At 39.7% G+C, this 27853-nt stretch overlaps 1 protein-coding gene across 4 annotated transcripts; it reads right to left on the bottom strand.

Annotated features, from left to right (window-relative positions):
• Positions 1 to 15: 15 nt before the first annotated feature.
• Positions 16 to 21765, bottom strand: YTHDC1 (YTH N6-methyladenosine RNA binding protein C1). Of its 4 annotated transcripts, XM_063336937.1 has the most exons (18): positions 21635 to 21765; positions 19891 to 20025; positions 17583 to 17684; positions 16637 to 16965; positions 16154 to 16508; positions 14799 to 14888; positions 14243 to 14296; positions 13542 to 13636; positions 11488 to 11596; positions 11272 to 11389; positions 9861 to 9945; positions 7791 to 7957; positions 5171 to 5253; positions 3683 to 3719; positions 3551 to 3590; positions 3384 to 3446; positions 1711 to 1845; positions 16 to 1012 (listed from the first exon to the last, which is right to left on the bottom strand). In XM_063336937.1, exons 1-18 carry the CDS (start codon positions 21660 to 21662, stop codon positions 788 to 790), a joined length of 2250 nt encoding a protein of 749 aa, XP_063193007.1. In that variant the 5' UTR covers positions 21663 to 21765; the 3' UTR covers positions 16 to 787. The 4 variants fall into 4 exon arrangements, with proteins under 4 accessions (XP_063193007.1, XP_063193008.1, XP_063193009.1 ...); XM_063336938.1 differs by lacking the exon at positions 14243 to 14296; XM_063336939.1 differs by lacking the exon at positions 19891 to 20025 and having other exon boundaries at positions 21635 to 21761.
• Positions 21766 to 27853: the final 6088 nt, after the last annotated feature.

Raw genomic sequence — 27853 nt, 5'->3', positions numbered from 1 at the left:
CCAAGAAACCCGATCTGGAGTTTTAATCATTTCAATAGTTACCAATTTATTTTTATAAAAAAATGGTAGCAATGTAGAATACAGCAATATTTTCTGGTTCCACACACGCAGGTTGTGAACATTCCAAGCAATGTGTACATTTTGGAAGGAGACTAGACAAGAGAATTGACCAAAATGTTACTGAACACGGGAAGATTTTTAAAAAAGGTTAAAAATTAGATATCAATAGTGTCTTCTTAATATTGCTTTCATTACTGAAGACTGAAGAAACACTTGACTTTACAGATAGGGTTAAAAAACAGGGTCGGGAGGAAAGGAGAGGGAAGAAAAAAAAAGGCTGCTACAACATTGCCATACCATCAAAAAAAAAAAAAGTCATACTTCAATATTTGCATTGATAGCAGCATTCTCCCATTGAACCATGTGAAACTACAGGAAGAAAACATCAAAGCAAAAAAAAATATGGCAGTTATCCATCAGTATTCAAAAACCTAGAATGAAGTCACTAAGTAGATGAACACTTATTGAGAATATCTACATTCTTAGCTGTTTCCCATTCTGTTCCAATAGAAACGCCAAGTTGAGTGTGAGCTTTGCTATTTTATTTTTGGCCGATTTCAGTTTTTCCAGTTCAGAGTTCACTGCATGCTTGGAATAGAGAGGGTCATTATAAATCCTTCTACACAACGAACTTTAAGTAGACAGTTGAAAATAAAATGTACTACTTGTAAACACACAAAAAAATACAAGCTTTTTTTGTTTCAAGTGAGCACTGGTTCCAGATAGATTATCTTCGGTATCTACCTCTTTCACCTCTGTCTCTGTCCCGGTCACAAATCCTCTCTCTCTCCCTTTCCCGATCACGGCCTCTGTCACGTTCTCTGTCTCTTCTATTATCTCTAGGACGGTCCCGTTCCCGCTCTCGGTCCCTCTCCCGAGGTCTGCTTCTCCGACCGCTGACAACTGCTTGTGTGCGGCGAAGGAAGTCGTCTACTCTCATGTCGTAGTCGTGCTGTGATGAAAGGACAGCTCTGTTTATTTCCATTCCCAGACTAAAATCCCCTTCCTTCCCTTACCCATACGATTGGCCGTAACTCTTGGGAAAGCCCAGTATTTAAAAAACACAACGAAAAAAAGACATTATGTCCAGCATCCATAAGCACAAGTTTCTTCTTTCATCTTCAGGGCAGCACCACATCTGTGCTTCCACTCTGCAGAAGCTGGGGTTCAAATGCCACATACCAGCTTGAAGCAGCCTTCAAAGCCAGCTAACAGAAATTATTTAACAACTTGCCATTTTTTGATGTGCCTGTAAAAAATCATAAACCACAAACTTTTCTGCTGATAATTTGTTGTACATGAGCACAAGCAATGTTACAGGCATGTCCTTATTCAAACTGGGCTTCAGCTTTGAAAGTTCAGAGCTAGACAGCTGGACGCCATTTTTAAGCACACACCTCAGTTTTAAGAGCATGTTGTGAGAATTTTGCACTTCTGCATCACCTGAGAGAGAGGGGCTTTTCAAAGATGTTGGAAGTCTTTAGTCCATCTAAATAACTGATCTTTCCAAAGAAAACTAATACAGCTCTTAAAAATGCAGTTTACCAAAGTCAACAAATCTCAGGCTAGGCTAGATCTGTAACCCAAATTCCTCATGTTCCTAATCTGGCCTGCAGACTCATGTCCCCCTCTGTCTCTGTGGACACTTACTACTCGTTTGTCTCTGTATCTTGCTTCATGTGGTACAGGATGATGTCCTGAGTATGGCGGGTGAGCTTGAGGTGGAGGTGCATGGTGCTGATAGTAAGGGTGGTGTGGAGGCTGCTCCATACCTGGATACGGTGGCTACAAGAAAGTTACAGTAAGTTTGTTGAGTGTTTCAAAACAAAGGAATGCATACAAGGCTGAGTCCTGGGAATTAAGAGCAGAGGTTACTTTCATTCAGATAGAAAACATGACATCTAAATAAATCCAATCACAGCCTCCTAACCGAATGGCAAACTATTTTTCATTGTCGGCATACTTTACTACTTCTCTACCACTGTTTCTTCAGAAGTTTGGCCAACACCCTCCTCAAACCCCAAACGTGCCTTTTTTCTGTGTCTGCCTCAAAGTGATACTGTACATAAAACTTCTGCTACTTAAACATGGTGGCAGCGGCTTTTTTTTTTTTTTTAAATCTATACATACAGAATGTGAATTTTGTCCAAACCAGGGAGGTCTTACAGAAATAAGTCTTTTTAGTGCCATTCCTTATGAATATATTCCTATTTTAAATGAACTTACTTTGCAAGACAAATTATTTAACAAAAGGTTAGCAGATAATTTTTTTTTCCTTTCTTTCCCATATTACTGAAGCATCTTTGCTTGCATTGCTGTCACAAAGGAAGTAGGTGGAAGTGCTGGATTTTAGGATGACTACTTGGACAGCATGCAGAACGGGGAAGAGGGGTAGAAAAAAGCGGGAGATTCTGGAGGCCACAGCCTGACAACTTTGCTCACTTCCTTCATTTACAACAAACCAGAGCTGTATTTCAGGTGAGAAAAATGAGAGGCTATAGTAGCATCTCTACATCTGGCATTGCCTTTTGCTCATTCACAGTATACACCAGAGCCAAGTTATCCAAAATCAGGACCCTCAGGGCCAGAATTACTAAATATAAGCAAAATAACTAGTTTATAACTATTCTATTTATTATTCTATTTTATTCTATTTATGACTATTCCTCCTGACATGATGGCAAATATCACAGCTGTACAATTGAACTATCAGTTAATTTCCATGTATGTACCCACAGATACTTGTACTCATACATGGGCTTATCTGACTGGGAAAAAAGTGCATTTCAATGGAGGCTGCAATACAGTAAGAGTTATTTTGATTACAGTGTCCAGTACATCCTGCTATTTTCCTGTATGCTTTGCTGCCATAGCCAAAAGCAAGTCAATGCGCAACACTAGAGCATGCCAGCCCATTCCATGAGTCTCTGCAGCAAGTCCACCCATTTGATGCATTTGCTGTTTGAGAGACAGCCAATCGCTACGAATATTTAGCGAAATACAAAATTTCATCACACCCTTTTGTGTAGGCTAAAGGAGGGTTCTGCTATTTCCTCAGAGCTTTCAGTTTCTTGTAGGTTCAAACCAAGCCAGACTCCTGCTGCCATACTGCTTACTAGAATGCTGGACTATTGCCAAGAGAGAAATAAATTACAAAATACTTATTATAAATATTTTTTCCCCTAAAAATTTTACAGTTATAGCAAAGGTATGTTTTAGGAAAAGGGAAGAGTTGCACGCACACCAAATATGCTAGGGTCCTCTAGAGGGGAACAAAAAAGCCATATTCTACAGAGAAAAACTGAATTCAACAAGACACAAACCATTCCTTGCCATGGTGGTGGTGGTCCCATGTTGTGGAATTCTCTCACGTAATCATTGTAGGACTAAAATGAAAGACAGTAATATCAACATTTGTGATGAGTGTTCTTTGGAAGTGGTGAAAGCTGAATATAAGAAGTTGCCCAAAAGTCTGCATGCACCAACTTACCCCATTTAAAAATACATCTCGTCGAACTCCTGAAAATCGTCTGTTGGGAATAAAAATTTGTAGAACTAAATCCAATTTATCCATACAGACAAGTTACGAGGGCATAAAATTAATAACATGAACACACCTTACCTGTCTACTTCAGGATATCTGGGATCCTTTATATACCCTGTTCGAACATCAAGCAGTATTAATTCGATTTACTATTGCATGATAACAGTCTCAAAAAGTACACTCATTAGAAACTGTCCTTTCATTTTGTGCCAGCTATGAAGTTGTGTCTAGCTGCCATTACCCTTGCTTTCGAAATAGCTCTCAAAAAACTTACAACTTCTTGCAGACAGTACAGAAATATAATATAATGCAGTAGTAAAAAAATAATACAGATATACCCATAGGAACTTGCACGCAGTACAAACAAATATGCAAGGGGGTATCTGTGCAAATAAAGGCTTGAATTTTAGTCAAACAAATTGGGAATGCCCACAAGCTTGAACAGTACTATCCCGAGACAGTCAGCACACAGCTGTTACTACTTATTAGTCACATATTCCCTAGAACGTGTTCATCTGGGAAACCCTTAAGGCTTATTTCCTAATAGGTTTTGGATACAATGTTACACAGAAATTTGAAAATAACCTAAAAAACATCTGGAAAAGCCCCACAGGGCAAAGAATTGTTGCAGCTTCAGTAAATCCAAGGAAATAAACTTTAAAGAGCTCAGTAAAATCGTGCAAACCAACAGGCATGCTTATACTGATAAAATAATGCTTCCAAGCTTCACTATTTTAAAAATTTTTCTTCTGTACTCTAAACAATGGTCTTGGAAAGCCAGGGAGCAGAAACACCACTCTTTCTGCATCAAAGAACAGACTTTGCAGTCAAGCTGAACAGATGAAGGCAGGTTCTTAAGAAAGATTTAGAAATCTACTACTGAAATAATGGAATATGTATTTTAACAGCAGCGGAGCAAGATTCGGTAGATTAAAAGTGACAATTTCTTAATAATTGCTTTCTGAAGAAAAGAAATATGCAATATTGCCACTGCAAACATTTCTTTCTGGAGCACAACAAAATTCCTGGTCTCAAACTCATCATTAGACCCTCTGTAAAACACAGGTAAACTTTCCTGTCTATTCCTCATGTCAAGCTTGTAAAACAATTCTCTCTGAAAACATAATTGAACATCTACGATCCTTTCTAAACACAGGCTGCTAGCCAGGCAATCTCTGCTGACTTTCCCCATTGGAAATTTCAGAAAAACATTTTAATTTGATGATTAGTGCATTGACAAGTAGGTCAAACCAATTCTTGTGCCTGTCAGGTACTTCAACTACCCGTATTAACAAAGCGCTTGAAAGGATCATTCACAGCAATGTACACAATTCTGAGGGTCTTAAAAGCACCCAGCCTAGATCAACTCAGCTCTCTCTCGAACGAGTGAAACAGCGTCACTGACTTCTGTGAGAGGTGGGTTAAACCAGGAGTCAGCACTTCGGACAGGTCCCGTTTTTACATCTTAGTCATATCAATATTTTACTTTTTAATTAAATGAGGATACACTAAAAGAGAAAACACTTGTGAATTGGTGCACACAAATCTTCATAGTAAGATATTAACCTGGTCTTTGGTGAAACTCAGGGGGATAGTCAATCCTTGGTTTCTTTCTGCTGTTATGAATATCATAATCTTCTGGTCGACGCCTACACAAATTAGATATCAAAGATTAAACAAAGTGGCTTGGAGCATTCGTCACAGCAGAATACCTCACAGGAATACCTTGAGCTGCCCAGATCTCAAATTAATCATTCCATCTGCTTCAAAACGTTCTACAGCTTTAAATTTGAACTCAAATAATCAGGAACAACAATCTGATTAAATACCCTTCATTGTTACTTTCTGGCTACAGGAGCTTTGGTAATTAAGGAAGGAACTCTACCCAACCGTACGTTCGTACCAAAGGGTAACAAATTTGTCTAAAACAAACCGAGACTTAGGCTTTAACATTATACTTCCCGCATTACATTTTGAAACAACCTATTGGATAACAAAAGAATTTACAGAACTAAATACAGTGAAAATAGATATCAAAATATATCATCACAGTCAGAAGGCATGGACATTGCTGCATGTGCTAGCTCAGGGGTAAAGAACTCCATAAAAGGTCTATTTCCATAACATTTATAAATAAAACTGTGCATGCTTTATGAAATTGCTTCTTTCACTGTAGCTCTTCCAACTGGGTAGGCCAGTTACATTATTTCTAACAATTTCTGTTCTAAACAATTTACCAGCAATGCACTGGTGCCTTTTACAGAACGTTTAAGAATGCTTAAGCTTCCTAATAATTAAAAACAATTGGGGCTCCTTTCTATACCAAGAGCTCTTTTATGGAAGAGGTGTTATCTTTAAGAACTTCACTCTGAGGGAGGAAGTTTGTTTATAAAACAGTTACATTCCAGTTGCTGTTATGTTTAATAAAGAACTGAAAACTGTCTGCTAATTTTGCTCCATTGAGGTACATAAACATTAATGGGACACTCCAATGCTAACACAACAGTGTTTCTAAACAGAAAGCAGCTACAAACCCATTCCCTTCGCCCCCACCCCACTCCCAGCAATATAATTCCCTATGACAAGATATGAAATTAACACTTTCTTAAATCGCTTAATTACTGTGCAACTTGCTTGTTGAGTAACAAGCTCATGTCGCTTTTAGTTTTATAGAGTCATTTCTCCTCCCCCTTCCCGACTTCAGTCTTTAAAGCCCACCATACCCAGTTACTAAGTTTTTTAAAATGAAAGCAGATTCTTTACTATGAGCAAAAAGCCCAAAAACCAAAGCAGTTTCATCTACAGCAAAATCAGATCAAGGAAAATAAAAGCTGGTGTAAAGAATAAACATACCGCTTTCTTGTAGTTTTGAGAGTGCATTTACGACCGGTATAAAATATGATAGAAACAGTTCATATAGTAGTCCAACTACTGACTTTAAGCTGTAAGCCACACACATAAATGGAGGCCCTGGCAGGCTTGAGAAGGTGTGATGGTGTTATATGTATAGTTTGCAGTCCATTGCAAAACCTTCACTTGTATATACTTTATTGCACTGGAAACCTCTTAGCTTAACTTCAAAAGCCATCTTGGTGTTCAGTCCTTTAAAGCCAAAAATAGGGGGGCGCTGCCAGGTTTCCTCCTACCTACTCGTGACAGTGTCCTTTTTTTAAGCTCAAGGAAATGGGGACTCTTGTTGGGTATCTGTACCTACCACAGGATGTTTCCACAAAGAGGAAACTTAACCAAAGGTTTCAGCCCAAACCATACATCAGTCTGTATGCAAAGTGGCTACACAGGGAAAAGGTGTTTGGCAGAAGGGCTAATATCAGTTCTTTGCAAAGACTTCTCCAATTCTGTAACAAGTTATACCCCCTTTTTTTCTGGAAAATGATGTTAAGTTCATATAGCAGTGATCAATAACCATGTCGATCCTCTAAAAATACTTTAAAGTCCACAGGTACTGCCAGCATCTGGAAAGGTTGTATATACAGACACAGCAACAGCCATTCTTTTTGGTTTGTTGCCGGGTCTCCAAGGGCCACTTGATCCCTTTTGGAAAGAACCTACTGTTTTCAGAAGCTCAGCAAGATGTGTGAATTCAGTGGTTACATGTTAGAGAATATTTGGCAATGGGGTTAACACATCACGGTGACACAATTTGAAACAGTCCCAATAATGCTCCTCTTGAATATCAAAATAACTTAAAATATTTTATCCTCAAAATGAGGCGGCATCTTCTGAAAAATTCTAAGTGATCCTTATAAAAGTCCCATATTTGATAAGGCTTATCCAGAGACACACCTGAAAGAAAAGGCTTTTACAAGATATTAACACATTTTTGGCATATAAATATTTCCTTCTCTCCATCTAGCCTGCTCATAATCAAGCCAAGCTCACCTACAGCTAGCATTACATGTTGTATTATCTCAATAAATGATCTAGTCTAAACTAGAGCACTTTAAGAGCTTTTTTTCTGCAAAAGCAAAGACCCCCATTTTCCTCTTGAAAAATGACAGACCGGGGAACCATGTGAAATCCTCAATGAAGCCACAAACTTGTCCATGCAGCTTGATTTGAGGATTTTCTCTCTTCTTTATCGCAGGAAAAGCTTTGACGAATCATATTCCTCCATCACGTTATTCTGATACATGTGCCTATTATCAGTCCAAAGAACGTTTCTAACCTTCCCACGTCCCGAACAGGGTCTCGACGGGATGGGCGTCCTCTTGATCGGGGTTGTGAGTGCATTCTTCTCTTGTGCCTCATTTTATGAATGACTTGATACAAGTCAATACTTTCATCAGGAGGGAAGAGAAGACAAAGTTGGGTTCCACATTCCGGCTCTATTTCCTAGAATTAGTTAGAAGTTCAGTAGTGGTTTATAAACTGAAGAAATGAAACTCTCCCCAAATACACTGACAACATACATTAAAAAAAAAAAAAAAAGAAAGACACTTTGAAGAGATTTCAGTATCACTAGAGACAGAGCAAAATTCACTTACATTACCTTTCACTCTTTAGGCACTACTTAGACTTTTCATAAAATAGTCCAATACTTGGGGCAATCATATCTTCCCATGAGACATACAGGCCACATCACTGTTTTGCTACAAAATCAGAGGACTGTTTTTCATCACAAAGAAAATGATCACCTATTACAGAAAGAAAAGTGACATACGTAGGAAAAAAATCCACCCCAGCTTCACATACAAAGCCATGGCCTGACGAAGTTGACTATTACCATTCAAAAGTGAGTTCTTCAGTGTATGAAAGACAGGTCCATGAAAATACCAGCTCAATGCTTGACAGCAATCAAAACAAACAAGTCGTGTGTTCAAGATTATTAGGAAAGGAACACAGAATGAGAAAGGTCATTATATCACACTGAAAGTCCATGTTCCATCCACACTTTAAATACTGCGTGCAGTTCTGGCCCCTTTGTCTCAAAAAATATTGGGACAGTAGAAATGGAAAAGCTTCAAAGCAGGGCACCAAGGATAACTGAATGAGTGCAACAATTCCTACATGCAATGGCTGAGCAGGTCAGGTCTCTCTAGCCTAGAATAAAAGAGGAAAACGTAGTGTATGGGGGACAAGATGGATACAATGGGAGTGTCCAACACCACAAGCTGTTTGCAGGAGAGGGACAGAGATCAACTTGTTGAATCCCTCTTCCAGTACAAGAACTTGGGGCCATCAAATGAAGCTAGCAGGAGCCAGGAGCAAAACAATCCAAAAAAAGTGCTTCTTCAAGCCGGTGCCTAGGAAGCCTGTAGAACGCCTTCCCAAAGGATGCTGTAAATACAAGCAGCTCAGCATACATATCCTCAGAAGAGATCCACTCAGGGTTACACAAAATGTAAATGGATAGAGAACAACCACTTCATAAAATAACCAAAGTTGAAACGCAGGAAGAGCAAGCATCAGACAACGCTTGCCCAGTACCCATCAGTACAGCACTTTTATAAAAAAAGATGAAACTCACGTCTGGATTGCAATTCTATAGTGAAGTGGACAAAACGTGAAAAAAATCTGTTTCCTTGACCATTTAACAGAAACGAAATTAACTGAATTTTTTTTTTTTTTTAAGAAGTTCACACTAAATTAAAAACAAGATTAAAAATATTGCTTTACTTGTGCTACCCAACAAAGTGAACATGTCTATGGGCAAAACAATGCACACTCTATAATTTCCATACAGTATGGGGATTATGCAACTCCCATCTTGTCTTAAGAAAGCAGACCCTGTTATTTTAGTCAAGGCTAGGTTACTTGATGACACCAGCAATGTACCTGCACTCTGGTATGTCTGACAAGACAAAGAGCCACCCCGCTTAAAGTTTACTTAGCATATACTTTATAATGGTAGAGTCTATGCCCTAAACAATACAGTATATAAGAAAATGCAACATAGAACACAGCTGGAAACACCAGAACTTGTTCTTAAAAAAAACTGATGCTATATGGGTTTGCACACCATACAGTGCAAGGGATGTTACATTTCAAATCCAAAATATCAATAGTTTTGAAGCAACAAACATTGTTTATCACAAAGATGACAACAGAATCGGTACTGTATTGTTTTCTCCTTCTTTCTTCCACAACAATATTAGAAATAAGCCAAATGCCTTTGTCACAGTACTCTACTGCAAGTAACAGCTGATCTAAAAAGATTACAATCTTCTGTACATACAAAGCTGAAAGCAAGAACTAGAAGACGTGGGTTATAGAAAAGATAAATAAATTAACAAACCTGTCCATCACGTCCAATCTTTACTGGCTTATGTTCATTCCAAGGATTGGTCAGGTGAGCAGACTTAGTGAATGGCAATTCACGCCTAAATATGCAAGTGGCATCATTTACAGTTTTGCCTCCGTTTTTTGTAAAAGAAATTTAACAATACATACAGCAGGACATTACATACAAAATAATCCTGTTACATTTTGCACTGTCAGGTCTGAATGAATGTATTAGTACATATTAAGCATTAGTAACTGAAAATTTCACTCTGACTTACTACAATATTAACTAGCATAGTCCATACTATGACAGCCTACCTCATTAAAAAATTTTTTTTGGTCTTTGTACAATATCAAGATCGTGCTTGCTTATTATCCCACCATCTGAATATGCCGACCAGTCTCTATGTTGAGGTGGTAGCTCAAAAAAATAGCCTAGGTTGGAAGGGACCTTTAAGATCATCGAGTCCAACCATTAACCTAACATTGCCAAAACCACCATCAAACCACATCCCTCAGCACTATATCTACCCACCTTTTAAATACCTCCAGGGATGGTGATTCAACCACTTCCCTGGGCAGCCTGTTCCTATGTTTGATTATCCTTTTTGTGAACAAATATTTCCTAATATCCATCCTAAGCCTCCCCTGGCTTACCTTGAGGCCACTTCTTACCAAAATAAATCCCTGAGCATCTGACCTAACTATGAAGTTAGAACTGCTTTGAGCTGGAGGTGAGAGTCAGTAACTTCCAGAGGACCTTTCCAACCTAGATTTTTCTTCCATTTGAAGTCTCACCTTCCCTGTATTTAGTCTATCTGGCAGCCCAAAGTGCTTATACAACCATGCAATGTATCTCACAGGACTGATACAGATCTTTTTCTTGAGAGGTTTAAAAACTTTTCTGTAAGACATACTCAGTTAAATCAATGAAAATACTGCTCACCACCTATACATTATGCAAGATACCTGTATTATTTCATAGGTTATATCAGAGCAGTAGCATTTTCTTTGTTCAGTCCAAGATGTCAGATGAAGACAGATCTGTCCTTACAGGACTTTTTTCCCCTTTTATCCACAGCTCTCTATTCAAGTGAACAGTTGTTTTTACTCTAAGATTTCAGAATACAGTTTTCTAGTTTCAGCGCAAGAGATCAGTCAAGAAACACAACCAAGTGTTAAAAAAAATCTCTAAATTAATTAATTGTCAACATTAAAAAAAAAAAATTCTATAATGCATGTCAGGTACTGACTCGGACTGCCAAGCTCAGTAACATGGAGGTGTGGATTTGGGAAGATTGAAGAACAGATCTCTGGTTTAATAGTCTTCAAAAGGATGCTGTCAGCACTTGAGTGAGAAATACATAGAAATGGTGTTATAATGCCTTGTTACTAAACAGTAACATAAATGAACAATTATTTACCTGCAAATCCAGTCAATTTTAAAGACGCCTCCCAACATTTTTGCATTCATTCCTGCAGGCAGCACCCAGTGTATAGGTGACCCTCCGTGATGGGACTCTGAAGACAGCCTTGCAAATCCTGAAGAATTTCACATTAATTGTAACAAAGACAACAGGAAAGCTATTCCATATAAAACTCACTTCCACTTACCTTGGTAACAGCTCACTTTCCCTTACCTTGGAATTTGCCACTCTCTCTTACAGAAAAGATCAAAATAACACTCCTCGCTGATCTAAATGCAGCATTAAGCTTCTTTTCATTCACTGGAAGCGTCGACCATACTCCCTAAAACAAAACACCGACCCCACCACCAAAATATAAGAGTTCATCTCAAGTGACCGAGCTAATAGTATATAGTACATATACTGTTATATATAGTATACTATTACATGTAGTATATAGTGCAGGTGAGGAAAACAAGACCAAACTAGTGTTCTGGGATAGAAGATAATGGAAAGAGAAAGGTATTGCTAAATTCAGTTCCTTCAGAAAATATTTTTAGCCTGCCCCATGACGAACCTTCTAAAACACTGGGTTTCCAATCTTCTTTTAAACACTGCAGATGCATTTATATCACCTCTAAGGTTTCATTTTTAATTGTAATGATGGACAGATATATGAAAACCTTTGCCTTTCGTATTTTTAATGTATGTTTTATGTGACTTTGTGAGTTCATGTTTATATAATAGACAAAAATTAAGACAACCCAGCAGTAAACATATCCTGAAAGCTGGGCAGATAGACTTCAGTAACCTTTTTAGTTTGACAGATTTGTTGACAACAGCTTGCAGACTTTAAAACTCTTTGAGTGAAAGGCCAGAAACATGAAGACCCCAGACCAACATTTTAAAATGGCACGACAACTCAAAACAGTTTGTTCAGCCTCCCACATCCCCACCTACTAATTCCTACCTTTTCCTTTTCACCAGCCATTGTGTAGCCAAACACAATAAAACCTAATCTGTTTTATGGTAACAGCTGAGCTGAGCTACAGAATACCAGTTTGCTATATTACTTTTCAGCAAGATCAGCCCCCATATTCATCCTCTGGGCAAACTCAGAGGAGAAGTTTATACTGGTTTAATATGTTCAAACTTCAGCCTCAGAATATGCTCTAGGATCTACTGAAGAAATTGTTCCTCCCTCTTGCTTTTTTCACTGAAGACATGTTCTCATACTCTACTCTATGCAGAGATTAGTGCTTGCCTGACTATAATAGTACTCACCAGAGAACTATTTGGGGTTTCTTTACTAGCTTTCAGGCAGACGTATTTTGCTTTAGGCTGCTGGTGAAGCCCTGCTGTGAACTAGAACAACTTACTGCAACTGCTCTGCAAAAGCCAGTTTCAAAGTGCACTGGCGAAGCACTGATGCCTATACACTGAGAGACAAAGCATCCACTCCACAAACTTTAGGAACAAGGATACTGTTGCAGCCCCAACTGTGGATGAGGCACAGAGAGGTTATACTCCCCTAGAGAGCTAAAGCAAACACCAGTCAGAACAGTGTTCGCTGCACAGATCAGACTCAGAGCTGGTGGGAAGGCTGTCCAGGAATTTTAAGATTCATTTAATCATTTTAATGCTATTCTATTTTAGAAAATCTTCATTAATAGAATCATGTACTCTGTGTATATTGTGTAACAGCAAATCAATTACTTTCTCTACAAGCTCTTCCAAGTAACACATGCAAACGCAAAACCACCAGAACAGCCTACTGCCATTCCTCAGCAGTTCAAGTCCAGTGCACTGGAATCCTTTCCAAAGAACTCCCTTACACCAGCATTGCCAGGCATACATTGCTGCGGTAAGGCTTTAGATCCCTGAATCAACTGAAAAAAAATTACTTTTATAGCATTAGATGAAAGTCAAAACAACCTTCTGAACCTCCTTGCAGTACAGCAAAACGAACACAGGTGCTGATGAAAGGGAGGAAATGTCATCACAACATTCCCAATGGAGGTTGGCTTAGGGCATTATCAAATGGACCTTGAGGCCTCCTTTTAAACACAACTCTTATCCAGATAAATGACTGATGGTCTAGAAACTTTTCTAGGTTACAGTGGAAGAAGAACAGATACCCTTGAAGAATCAAAAAGCAATAACTTTCATCCTTGCCTCTACCAAGATCTGACTGATGGAGAAAAGAATGCATCTATCTATATGCTTTTCCATAGTAAGGTGGGTGTATCTGAAAATAAAATGATCAGTTTGAAGAAAATTCAACATACCTTTGCTTTAGCAAGTGATACGTTTTCATGGTTATTACTCTTGATGAGAAAGAATCTTGCATCTTGGAGAATGTATTTAAGTTTACTTGTTTGGTCTGAAAAAACAAAATGTCAAATAAGCTGAACTGTAAATATTTACAACTGTCAAAAATGTTGCTTTGAGTGTAGATAGTTGCTTGTTTCCTTCAAAATATACTACATCCCACCCAGTTCCTACCTATAGATTATCACAGTCAACCACCCAACTTGAAGTCTAAGCTGTAGAGCACAAAATGCCAGGGGAAACCAAATTAAAACTAAAACTTAGATATTCAGGTAAAGAAAAAATAAAATAAAATCAGCATGATTCAGTGATGTTCCGATATACAGGACTTATTTCCTTGCTTAAGAATTTTTGCATAAATCTTGGGTAACATTCATATCAGCACAAGTTGTCCAACAGAGAATGCTGAAATGTTCTTTTTTTCAGATGTAAGCACTTCAATTTTTCTTTAACTGCCTCTGCAAGGAGCAAAGCAACTGATTTTTTGCATATCGCTCTCAACACATGCAAAAGTAGCTCAAGATTCACTTGTTATGCTCAGAACAATTATGCACTCAAACTGATTTATATCGGAACATCACTATTTACAGGTAATTTAATGAACAGAGACAATGGCTTGCTATGGGGCATGCATTAAAAATTCAAATTTAAATGATACCTTTTTGGACAGCACGAACGGAAGATGATAATTTCTCATGCTTCTTTTCTGAACCTGTGTTTAGCCAAAGTACATTTGTTCAGATTGAGCCTTAATAGAGATAATATACAATTTCTACAGCCTTGTCCCATACAATTTTCATTCATGACAAATTACGCTTTCTGGCGCGCACCCACACACACAAAAAATACTATTCGATGTGCACGAGTGTTTTGTTTCATTTTTTTTGGTTTTGTTTTGGATTGTTTGGTTTGGATATTTTTTTTTTTAAATAGTATTTGAACAATTTCCTACTCAGAAAACTAGTCACTGAATCATCATCTTCCAAGTTTAAAAAAAAAAAAAGTGAAAATTCCACTTAAGCAACAGAATAGCATTAAAGTAACAAGAAAGCCTACTTCCCCCCAAAGGTATCCACACACAACATGCCAGAAGTCAATAACAAATTTTACAAAGCTACATACCCCATAAATCTCTACAGCCAGTTACATTTATTTCAGATTATACATTAAGATTTGATGCAAGTCAGGATGACAAGCAGTAAAAGCAAAAATACCTGCGTATGATTCTGATGCAGAACTTCCACTTCTGTCAAAAACAATTGGAGAGATACCTCTAGCTCTCTTCCTCTCCTTCTTTTTCTCATCTAAAAAAAACCATAACAAATAAAAGCAATATTTTAAACACCAAGTGGAAGATAAAATTGGGATAACAAGTACTAAGACAGAAAAACATCTGTCATAGTGAAGTTAGCATTTGGCTTGCACATGAAAATTGTGGTTGCTGCCCCAAAACTATCCTGCACAAAAGAAGCTTTTCATTCACAAAAGGAAGACAAATGCCACAAATTTAGTAGTTCTATGCAAAGTTTAGAGACAGAATTTATCTCCTAGGTGTTTTAGTAAGGGTGGTTTAGTTCTTCTGTCCAGCCTGCAGCCACATTTGCAACACATAGCACAAATTGTGTTGTGACAGTGATATGGGCTTATTTATTCACAGCTCAACAAAATGGCAAGAGGTATGAAAACAAAACACTGTGGTACATAGGCAAATATTTCCACTCTTAAAAGTAGAACATTACATAACACATTAGTGTTACGTTACACTATGGAGCTTTTTAGAACAGTTATTACAACTTCACTTGTCTTTATGTTACACTTTTCTGTCCTCCAATTCCAAACAGCAGGGCTGAGCCAAAAAAGGCATTACGTTAAGCAGGATGACACCTATGGAGACTTCAGACAAGGAAGATACACAAAAGAAATCTTAACAGGATTGCAACCTGCTTTCTTAAAAAAACACCCAAAAACCCATCAACCGCACCACAAAAAAGACACCCAAACAACTGCACAGCCAAAACCAGAAGCATTTACGTTATTAACACGTCACATCTGTAAGCTAGGACCAGTTATAATAGACAACTGTGAAGCATTCTTCTCTAGTTTCTGCTTAAAACATTTCTCCCTTTCTAAGTTCATCCTAATAGCTAATCATTTCAACTTCAGTTTAGATTTCCTATGCTGAAGGCAGCCACTATTCAACTATCCTTCCCTGGGGAGACCATGCTTTTACTACATCAGTCTACCTGGTCACTCATCTGATGAATACATAACAGCTCAACACCAACTTAAAACAAATCATATGGGAAACTAAGCCACTAGATAGCTAAGAAAATATTAATTCTAATGTTTCAAACCATCGAACAGCAAGGCCAAAGCAATCAAGAACTCTATGAATCCTCAGCATGGTAATCCTGCCACCTTCCTGTACACTTTTTCCTTGCCTATTAATATCTTACTGACTTGTGGTACTAAGGCTTACTTTTGACATAGTCAGGAATTGAATATTTTTAAAAGCAGCCAAACTTTCAATGGCAAGATATTTCAGATTAGCATGCTAGATGTTACCTACCTGATGCATCTGAACCAGTCCCAGATCTGACTGACCCATCTGTGAAAGAGGCGGATTCAGACTCAGAATCGCTGGCTTCACTTCGTGTGTCATAGTCATTTCCTTCCTTCTGATCTCTCTCATCCTGTTCATACTCTTCTTCATCCTCCTCTCCATCTTCTTCCACCTCTTCATCCTCCTCCCCTTCATCATCTTCCTCTTCTTCCATTCCTTCCTCTTCATTCTCTGTATTGCCTTGTTCAGAGGAACCACTACTGCCAGTCTCGTGATCTGAACAATATTCTTCAGAGTTCACCTCTTCTTTAGAAGAATGGCTGGATCTGCTTGGTCTTCTATCCACTTCATGCCTGATTCTCTGATGTTTAAAGAAAAAGTGAATCAGCAGTCATATAACATTGTCAGGATGCGCACACAGTCCTAAGAGAATGTGCCTTATAAAGGTCTCGTATAACTGATTTATAAGGCAGCAAGAATATTTAATACCTCTGAACCATCTGGTGTAGAAGACTTAGCCCTTCTGTCAATATCCCTCTTCCTCATGCAAGTTTTTTCTGGTTGTCCTTTATAAGGTTCCCTGGAACTGCTTGACATGCGTGTCTTTCGATCACCATCTGGGCGCTTGTTTCTATCAGACCTCTGATACTCCTCATTCTTGTATTCTGATATTGGTTTTCCTTTCGTACTCACTATTCTCTTGTTATTGCTAACTGATGAGCTAGGAGGCTTTGGCATCATTTGCCTCGATGAATGCACAGAAGGTTTTTGTCTCTTGCTTTCAATGTTTTCCATCCTGTCAGTTTTTCTTTTTGATCCTTAAATAGAAAGAGATATCAAGTTCAATGTTATTTTTTATATCAAACCAAAAACTGTGCAGAGCTACCTACTTTCTCTACTTTGGGCAACTCCCCTCTTGCAGTCATAGGCAGCATCTCCCAGTTGTAGGCTTTGCAACAACACTCAAAACTACTTGTTAGGAACAGCTCATGCTCTAGCATGTATTTTACTTTAAAAGAGCAATCCTTTAGGCTTCGGTAGGTGTTTTCTGAATTTTGTATATGGAAATGCTACATTAAATGCTTATCAGACTGGCCTGAAGCCAAATCAAGAACTGAGCTGGAACGAGACTTTGTGACCCTCTTGCTCCATTTCCATTTTACTTCAACAACCAAAAAGAACAGTCATTTTCTAACAGCAAATGAATTCACAAGCCAGACTCAGCAACTGCTTTTGAGACAAAAGGAAACCTAGTTAACTGTTTGCCTGGAAGGCCCGGAGAAAAAGCAGATCTCCATGAAATAAAGACTTTTGGAACTCTTCCACTCTTTGAATCAGTTATAAGAGCTGCTACTTCAAAGACCTTAACCCTAATAAGAAAGACGGGGTTTACCATTTATGTTGCTGCAGGGCGTCCACCACCAAAGCCACCTACCCTTTTTCTCACTTTTATCTTGCTCGCTGTCAGGGTTATACAACTCATCATCTTGGTCAGGAGCATCAGTCAAAATGTCATCCAGAACGTTCAGTTCACCATCTGAAAACAAACAAAAAACAACTATAAAAAGTCTAGATACGTAAACCACAGTAGAACTAGTATTTACAAATCCGAACATTTCCTTTAAGGTTACGGATCTGCCACAAGGCAAAAATTAACGTCTTCTTGATTTATTTCCACAATTTCAGTTGGAAGGATTAAACAAAGCCAATAAAAGAATTAAAATACGTCACAGGATGCATTTAGGTCCCTGAATAAGGTCCAAGTTGGCTCCTCATGTCACACAAGCTTTGCAGGAAAGCTGACCTACAAATGAAAGCTTAACAAAAAAGCTCGCAAAAAATTTGAGTAAAAGGAGACTGGGAGGTAGTCTGAGTGCTGTAAGAGGAGAGATCTCTCTCCTCAAAATCCTGAAGAATTTGCACCTGAAGTTCTCTCCCCTCCTGCCCTGCTATTTTTGTTGTTGTTTCTGTGTTAGGAGGGTGAATTTTGTGGTTCACCTACAAGTAGAAAATATACAATAGGGCAAGTTAGCAACAAGAACATAAAGTTAGGTCATCCCACTGATAAAGGGAAAAGTAGTACTTATTTGCTGCATAATTAATTCTGAGCTGCTCTGAAAAAAATGCTACAACTAATTCACCTTGATTAAAAGGGCAAAAGTCTAAACATTCATGCCAGAAGCAGTAAATGACCACACTCTGTCACAATACTTTTAAAATTTGCCACTGTTTGCAACTCTGTTTCACTCTGCCTGAAACCAAAGGGGATATATGGTGATTCTAGCAGAAAGATTCACCTGCTTTAAGACAGCAGAACTGTATTGCAAGCACTTTAAAAATAAGAGCGAAATAAGCCTAAGCACGCAAAGAGAAAAATAATAGAAAAGGTGCTAATTTTGGACTCTCGTATTCTTCTCCTAAACTGTGGAATCCTTAGCTCTTTCCCCTTTATATTACTATGATTGATTCTGTGTTCTGTGTTGAGGAAAAGGAAAACAGAACAAACTCCAAGGATTCAGCTAGTTGACAGTATCTGTAGAAGACACATTGTACAATGTTATAAAGCAGCAGGTAAGGCCTCCTCTCCTGGGTGAGACTGGGATAAGGCAGCAAAGTCCTCCAGAGTTTGGCAACTTGTCTATCTCAAAATCTTGAGCTGCATCACAAGAGAAGTTTTACAGCTTGATATTAAAAAAAGACACAATCCACACCAGAAAAAAAGTTAGTATTATATCTTTAGTATATATTACTGAATCTGAAGTCAGCATGTGTGCTAGCTTTCCTGCTGGCATTTCTCCACATTTTCTGTGGTAGGGAAATGCAGAAGCGGTCCCTGAACTGCACAAATGCTGTAGCTGATGCAAAGGAAGCAGTGCAGAGAGAGGTGAATCAAGCCTTTCCCTGGCAGTTCATGGTTAGAGGGCATTTAAATGTAACACAAGGCTGCATCATAATTCTCTTGGGATCAGCTCTTTGTATTTGTAGACACCTATATATCCCAGAAAATATTCTTACTGTTACTGATGAGAGTCAGATTCATGGTTGTGCAACTGTTAAACGGTCTGCAATTTCCTGGCTTGCATTCTGCTTCCCCACGGAAGACTAGGCAAGTTCAGAGCACAAGAATTTTTTACTGGAAACTGATGAAAAGGAGGTGCACTAGGATTAGAATATTAAACATATCACACATAATGAACCTCAGCTTTGTTTCCCTTTTGGTGAGGCAACAGCATACTTGAGTAAACTACAGTTAGCATAGCTATTGCAGTAGCATTCAGAGGTGCTAAAAGACTGACATATTGTCTGGTTCGGAAATAAATAAGAAGATAAAGAAAATCTAATGGCATAAGCAAATCTGACACATAGTCCTGATAATTCCCTTGAGGTTAGGTGGGCCTGGTTTATGGCTGAAACCTTAAGCAAGTATGCAAAAGACAGGAGCAGGATGAGCTCTCTCCCCATCCCCTTATGTGGATACATCTATCTACTTTATTTAAAAATAAATTTCCAAACTTATTTAGCAGCCTGGTGATGCAAAAAGGGCAATATGAATATACAGTTCTCATCTCTCACTTGCATCGGGTATACTGCTCAACTGACCTCCACAAGATGATTCCACTCAGTGAACTGTCACCCCTGGTGTTCAACCTGATGAGCTAAATTATCTCAGACAGATCAAGATAACGATCAGGAAAAGAACAAAAAAAAAGAAACAGAAAAACAGTACAGGACAGATTTCTTACAGTTCATCATTGCTGAAGGGGGAAGATCCATATGAGTCCTTTTCATTACAGGCACTCGCAACTGGGCTCTCCTGCAACTCATCTTTTGTTGGCTCTGGGGTGTGTTGGATCCTTCCATGAACAAATTTAACTCACCTGAAACAGCAGGAAAGTAACCTGGGGAGGCCATTTTTCCTCTGCTGGCCGTGAGCATTAGATCTATTCAAGGAAGGGTCCAAGCAAAAATCTGATTTGGCAAACAGAAGAGATAAGACCAGGCAATTTCAAACTAAAAGGGTGCGCAAGATTTATTTCCACTTTTTTTTAAGCAGTGAAACAGCATTTTTCTTCCAAAAGGAGCATAAAAATAACGTCGCGTTTACAGCAGAAATAAGTTCAGTTACAAACATGCACTAACACCTACTATTCAGTCAGAATCATCCCTTCCATAGGACAGAAAAATATAACCAAATTAAAATACAAAACATAAAAAACCATTATCTGCTACTCACAACTTGACCACTGTCAGTGATTTAAAAAAAAAAAACCCAAACACAAAAACCCCAAAGAATAAAAAAATTCAAGTCCATCTGGATAAATGATTATATGAGCAGAAATTTATAGATGACAACAGTAAGCATTTCAATGTCACTGCTCATCGATGGTGGCAGCTAACACCTGTTTCAACACAAGCTGGTCGTACCCTATCCCACCAGTCTTACAATCATACCATCAAGAATCAAGCACCAGAAATAATTTTGCTTATAGCTTCTAACAAAATTTAGTGGGAATTTTCCATGTGATCTAATTTCACAATAAATGTTAGAGACAGCAAACCAGCAGTCTGACAAAAGACATTTTATGGACATCTATCCTGCAAAAAACTTGTCATAAAATGTATTCCATAGAAATCCAAAACAAGGTAAAACAAACCACAACACCACAGTGATCCCTTACCTTTTTTATAACGCTGCTATTATCTGCACTAACCACCAAACAGCAGTCTTCTACATTTAAACTTTGTTTTTATTTCTTAAATGAACTATTTTAGAAGGACTGACTCATATAACCTCATAGACAACATGCAGATCACTTCATCTTTTGCATACAGTCACATGCAGTTATATGAGTTGTGAACATACATTATGCTGGAAATGTTCAATTCCCTTAATTCAAACTTATTTACCCACAGTGCCCAGAAAGCATAACTGGCTGCAAAAAGACAAGCAAAAAAAAAAAAAAAAAATCATCAAAATAATATTCCAACAATCAGCTTCTGCGTACTAAAGTAACTACATCCCACAGCAGAAAATCCTGCAAAAATCACGGCTACAGATCCAAGCAGAAATAAAGAAAAGCAGATGTTTTCTGCGGGAAGATCACCAGCACTACCTGGCTACCAATAATGCTAAAGTTACGGCCCACGAACTTCTTCCTGTCCCCGCTGCTGAAGTCACCTTGCCCTGAGACCACTACCGAGAGGGCACCGCACTAGGGGACGATGGCTCCCACCACCTCCAGCGCACAACAGGGAGGATGGCCCCACACGCCGCGTCTAAAGACGACGGAAATTATGCTCCAAAAGGGCTCCCCGGCCCCTCCGCTCTCCTCACAGACGTCTCCCAGTGTGAAGGCCCAGCACCAGCAACCAAGCTAGGCCTCGGGGAGGGGGGATGCCTTGGGGAAGGGGAATCCCCCGGGGGGGGGAGGGGGCATCCCCCCTCCCCGAGGCCTAGCAGTCGCCCCCACCCCTACCGCCGGGTACCTTTTTCCTCCCGGCTATCAGCCGCCATCCCGCCGCCGCCGCGACGCGTCGAGCGCCTAAGATGGAGGCTCCCTCTTCCTGTACGTAACGATTCCCTCTTCCCAGGGTGCACCGCTTTGTTTACGCGCCGCGCGTCACCCGGCGCCGCGGGCGGCGCACGCGCGGGGCGGGGCGAGGGCGCGCGCGCGCTGCCGGGCGCTGTGGGGGGCGGCCGCCATTTTTGAAGAGCTGGAGGGAGGGGGAGAGGGATGCTGAGGGGAAGCCTGTGTCTTTTGGTGCTCCTGTGCTGTTGTGACGGCTGTGTGAGGCGTTGGAGCTCTTGCTGTGGGTCTTAGTAATCGTGGTCTTCCCCCGTGTTAGGTATTGCTGCTCCCCCGGTTTCCTTTGGCTGGTTGTTTGTTTTTTTTTTCCCCTAAGCAATTTTTTTTTTTTCTTGCTCCTGTTTATGCTCATTGATCTCATCAGTGCTGGCCAATATCTAAAGGGTAGGTGTCAAGAGGATGGGGCCAGATTCAGTGGCACCCGGACAAAGGGTAGCGGGCACAAACTGGAACACAGGAAATTCTATCTTAATATGAGGAAAAACTTCTTTACTTTGAGGGAAACAGAGCACTGGAACAGGCTGCCCAGAGAGGTGGTGGAGTCTCCTTCTCTGGAGATACTCAAAACCTGCCTGGATGTGTTCCTGTCCATCCTGCTATAGGTGAACCTGCTTTGGCAGGGGTATTGGACTAGGTGATCTCCAAAGGTCCCTTCTAACCCCTACCGTTCTGTGATTCAGCTTGTTTTCTGATGTATGCATTCAAATATGAAACAATTGTGCTTTATCAATCCAAATTATTTTTTAAAGAAATTTGGGATTAGGTTGTTCTTCTTTCCTACTATAACCTAGGTGAAAATTTACCACCTAATCTTAGTTACCCTTTCAGGCAGCTTGTGAGGAGGCCTGGCCACTTGAGTGGCCTTAGGTAGTTTATTAGGGCTGTGTGTAACTTGGAATTACCAATTAAGAGCTTGTTTTGTCTGCTGTGGTATTTTAAATCGTATTAGCTGCCATGCTACTGTTATAAAAGCTCTACCTGGTTGGGTTTTTTTTTTTGTTTTTGTTCACACCACCCCCCTTTAACTGGAGTGGATGCATAGCAAGGTGATTGATGCTGTAGACTAAAGGATAATTTTTGTTTTAAGGCTGCAGATACTAGCTAGTGTAGTCTGATGGGTGCAGCCAGTCAACTCTGCCTTGAATTCTTTCCTCCAGAACAATGCAGTTCCAGGATGTGTGTTTGCTTGTGCTTGTAGAGTGGACAAGTTAGTAATAAGTGTCTGTTGGCTAACTTGATGAAGCACTGTTCCTTTCTAGTGATGAAGGCTGGAGTGCCAAACACACTCTATAGCACCAGTTGGTATTGTCTATCTTGCTTCAAAACTGTGAAAGCAAAGTGTGAAAAGAGGATAAAAGCATCCCCTGAAGAACCGAAATACTTCTGCACAGAGGTGATAAAAGTTGGAATTATGTGAGGAGGTGAAAATGACGGGAGTGACTGTGAAGTCTACAGAAAGAGATAAAGATACCTGTTCTTCAACTTTGTATTAGCTTCTTGATCTGATTAAAGGTTATTATTGCCACAGTGCTACAAATTATTCATCCCACAAGTCTTAATCTGTTCTCTGGAATTTTATTTTGTTAAATATGCAGGACTTGACACTAGTAGTTTTACTGGTACTTGATTCTGTACCCAAAAACTGAAGCAATTCTTGTGTGTCTGTGTTCCTATCACATCAAGTGCATAAGCTGCTTCTGCAGTGACCTTTCAGCGACTGGCATGCACACAAGTTTATTTAGCATGCATTATTTATAAGCAATACCTGCATTCTCTAATTTTACTAGAAATTACCCTGTGGTATTACTGGGTGGTTTGTTACCGATTAAAAAAAAAAAAAATTGTCTATCTGCGTGTAATCCACTAGATGGTGTCCTTAACATGAGTTAAAAGGAAGGGCTGGAATGAAATAAACCGGAGCTGCAGTTTATGTCAGTTTTCTGTGCTTCTCTTTGAATCAACTTTAGAGAATGCTGTGCTTTAAAACCAAGTCTGGTGCTTTTGGTGGCTTTTATGCCTTTCAGGTGGCACAAAGTTCATGCAGCATGAGTCAAACTTTGTTCAAAGTAGTATGAGTCTAGCACCTTTGCTGTAGTTTTTTTGGGGGGTGTGGGGTGGGGGTGTCTGCAAATGAGGATAACTGCTGATGTTCTTCTCAAGGGTGTAGTGGCTCTAGGTAGACTAAACCATCTCCAGACGTCCCTTCCAACCTTAACCATTCTTCTGTTCTGTTATTGATGGGCTCTTGTTCAAGAATTATATAGAATAAGAGAGATTCCTTAGTGTAGCAAAGCAGCTGGTAGCTGTGGCTTCCCACATAGATTACAATATAGCAAATCCCAATGGCAAGGAGGGGGTAAAAGAAGTGCTAAGCTTGGTAGTGTGTTTCCTTTTAGTTCTTGCTGTGCCAGAGATTTGATAGATACACTTTTTTTTTTAAGGGATAGATAATTGCTTTGCCCAAATCTGCTTTAAAAGGAATGTTGAAGAATTCCCTTGGTGTCCGCAGAATGTCTTTTGGAACTGGGTTACGATCGTTGCTTGGAAGTTCTCCTTTTAAAATGGTCTTTATAATATCTTAGTGTTAGCCCATTTGTCCATGTTTTTTATGTGAGTGACTGCTGGTGGACATTCTCTGAAGACTGTGTATTAGAGATGGGCCACTGTTGAGGAATGACTAGGGTGACTAAGAATAATCGTGTCCTATGTTAGAGACAAAATTTGGCCCTGCTTTTGTCCAGGCCTTCTGCTGTCTATCAAGGGACTGAGTAGGGATGGTTGCTGACTGCTCAAGAGGTGTATTTCTGAAAATGATTTCTTTGTAGGGCTGTTGCAGCCTGTATAACTTGGAACTGTGGAAAACCAAGATGAGGTGGGGATATCACTTTTGTAAAGTAGGCTAGTTTATCTAAGTTAGATTAAAATGCAAAATCCACTGATTGAGATTTTTTCTTCCAGGTTGGAGGATAAGACTTGTTACTGCTCCTGCTCTTTCAAAAGGCAGGCTTTTATAATATAAGTCAGCAGGGAGACATTCATATAGCTGCATCCTGGTATATAAGTCTCTACTGGTACACCCATACGTTTGGCTGGTGTTGCGATGTGTATGATTCCCATAAAGTCTGATACCTTTCAGAATGTATGTTCACGAACCCTTGTGTCTGCTTACAACCCTGCAACAGTAAGGTGTAGGTTATAACAAAAATTTCCTCTACCTTGCTCTAATCTGCTTATGCCTAAAAGCCTTTCTAAAGCTACCCTGCGATGCCTGAAAGTATTTTGGCTTTGTCAGCCCATGGAAGATGTTTACATAGGTAGCCATGAAGTATTGTTTGTATTTGATTTAATTTCTGATTTGCACTTTATGCTGCACCTGTGCTGCAGGAGGTGCTAGTGCAGAAGTATAACTTCTGTGTGCCTTATGTTCCTGTGCCTCGGTGCATTGGCAGTAGCGTGCTTCCTGTTTACAAGGTAATTAGTGTCTTCTGGACTGACTGTGTCAAGGCCCGGTACTTCAGGCCACTGAGTTTATTGGCCCACACAGTTACTGCTGTGTAAACAGGAAACTCCCTATAGTTATTACTCAAAAATATATTTTTAATTAGTAAGTTAGTAAAATGGACGAGGGAAAACCAAAAGAAAACTTAAGTTCTTGGAAGCCAACAGGTTTTTCTCCTGTCTCCCTGAAGATATGGGTTTGGTTGCTTTTTTTTCCCATCGTTGTTCCTGTTCGTGTTCCTTGACTGTCTTCTTTCCCCCAGGCTTTCTCTTCCCCCTTCTCCGCTTAGGAAATGTGATTCTTATGCTGATGGTGTTAAGGGTGATATCTATTTGTTTGCACTGGGTTTCAAGGAAGGTGAGGTTTTTCTGAATGAATAAATAAAACCCGAGAAATGCTTTTGGAAGTGCTTGTTGTGCAGTCTTCACTGACCCTGGAGAGTTGATTAGTCACTTCAGTGATAAGTAAGTTAAGACAAAGGTGAGTTGTTTGGGTGGTCTCTTTGATTCTGGTTTTGCAGAGAGACTTGAAGAATCTGCATTTCATAGTCATCGCTGCAATTTTCACATATTTGAATGCTTCCACTTTAAAGGGTAGACTATTTTTCCATAAACTTGCCTTTTAAAGTACCCTAAAGTACAGTTAGATGATATAGCTGAGGCAGTCGGTGTATTTCTGCTCCAGGATGTGACGACTGTCCGTTCTCTCTCTCTCCTGCCCCTTGCTTTCAGTCGTGCTGCCCCCAGTTCTCATAGCCATCAGTGGCCTAATTTAAATTGCTAATCTGAAAGAGAACAGCTCCATTTTTCTTTCCTGGATAACCTTCCAGAACGTGAGCTAAAATGTCTTTTCAAGAGTCAGGATGAACACAGAGAAAAGGCCACTGCCTCCTTTTGGCAGCAGTGAATAGTGTTTAGATGCACTCGGACCAGCTGCAGCTCGGTACAGCTTTGGGGATCTTCCAGGTCCGTTCCCTACTGAATCAGGAGATGGCAGTATCTTGCGTTTGGTGCATATTTTGATCCCAGACCAATGTGAACTATTTTCTTTGCTGCAGGAAAGTGGTCACGGCTAGAGGAAGGGAAATACAAGGTCCACTCTAGAGCACTGGCATGAAAGTGCTGCTTGGCCTAGCTAGACACTGTCTGCAGATGGCAGGATTTTTTCTGGATGATATTTTAAGTGGTAAATTTTTGCTCCTTGTGCTGTGTCTGGTTTCCTGGTAAACAAGAGAGGGTGTAAGGTTGCAGTTAAGGTCATCCCTGAGATGTATTTCTCAGACCTGTTTTTGACATTTGTATATGCTTGAGTTCAGTCGGGCATTTACAGAACTATGAGAGCTTCTGCCTGAGCCTTACGAAAGCCACGAGGACCTAACCAGATACTTGAAGTTAAGCATGGCCTTATGCTTCTTGTTGAATTGTGTTACAGTTATCTCTTTATTGACAATGAGCCCTATACTAGGAGCTCAGCTTATATGCTATGCTGCACTGAGGGGATGAGGAATGTATTTGATATTCTTTATTCACTCCCCTCTATCTGCCATGATTTATAGTTGCTGAAAAGTACATCTCTCAGTTGTCATCTCACTGGAAGTGTATGAACAATTACTGTGTGGTACAAACTGTCTAGCCCAATTAGACAGGGGTTTAAAGAACAGGCTTGACAAGACTAGGTGTCTGCATGGTACTATGATAGACCCTATCATTATCTGGGTAGCCCTACCTTAATTTATCCTGAAATAGATGAATAGCACCCTGATGCAAACCAAGGAATTTTGTTCGTCACAAAAATAGTGTCCAGTACTCTGCATACAGTAAGCATTCACACCCATTGGCAGCAGCGTAGTTTAAAGCTGTACGTGATGGACAGATAGCTTTCAGTAACATAATGGAGAGAACAGGTGTCAAGTTTCCCTGTCTCATGCCAGCATTTTTCCTCCATTCTGTCCTTTTTGAGAAGGAAATGCAGAGGGTTTTCCTTTCTGATAGTACAGACTTTCAAACAAGAATTGCAAGAGAGGGAGCACCATGTTCTACTTAGGTAACAGGCTGTAAAGGTCACATTTTTGAGCTCTCGCAGTCGGAGCCATGTACAGTGAGGCCTTCTGCGTGCTGACAGTCTTGAACATCTCCTGCTTAGTTTCTGGCTGCAGAGAGCTGTTCAGGGTTGGAGGTTTGATTAAAGACTGAATATAATCATTGGGATAATGTTGCTGGGAAGTCATCTTTCGAGAAAGAAGAAAGCTTGTGTTTGCTGATTTTGTAGGGGGCTTTCTGTTAATAAGTAGTTCTTTGGGAAGCCTGACCAAAGTAAAACCCAATTACCCATCTGTCCTTAGTGGAGTTTCTGGTGTCTAACAAGGTGTGAGCATAAATGCCTTTCTCTAAAGAGAGGCAGTAGCCTCTTTTTCTACCCTACTCCCCCCACCTCCATTCAAGTTTTTAAAATTTCAGAGCCTCTTGGGTTTCTTGGCAGACACTGTCTGCATTAATGGTATTTCTTTAAGAAACCAGGTTCAAAGCAGCAGCTGCTCAGAGTTTTACACTATTAGAAGCAATATCTGAGGGGAATTGAAGGGCAGGAAGCAGCTAAGAAAAATGTAATCCATCTCATAAT

The sequence above is a fragment of the Chroicocephalus ridibundus genome, chromosome 5 (genome assembly GCF_963924245.1).
Source record: "Chroicocephalus ridibundus chromosome 5, bChrRid1.1, whole genome shotgun sequence".
NCBI classification, from domain to species: domain Eukaryota; kingdom Metazoa; phylum Chordata; class Aves; order Charadriiformes; family Laridae; genus Chroicocephalus; species Chroicocephalus ridibundus.
Note: the sequence above shows the minus strand (reverse complement) of the source record. Positions and strands in the feature narration are given on the sequence as shown.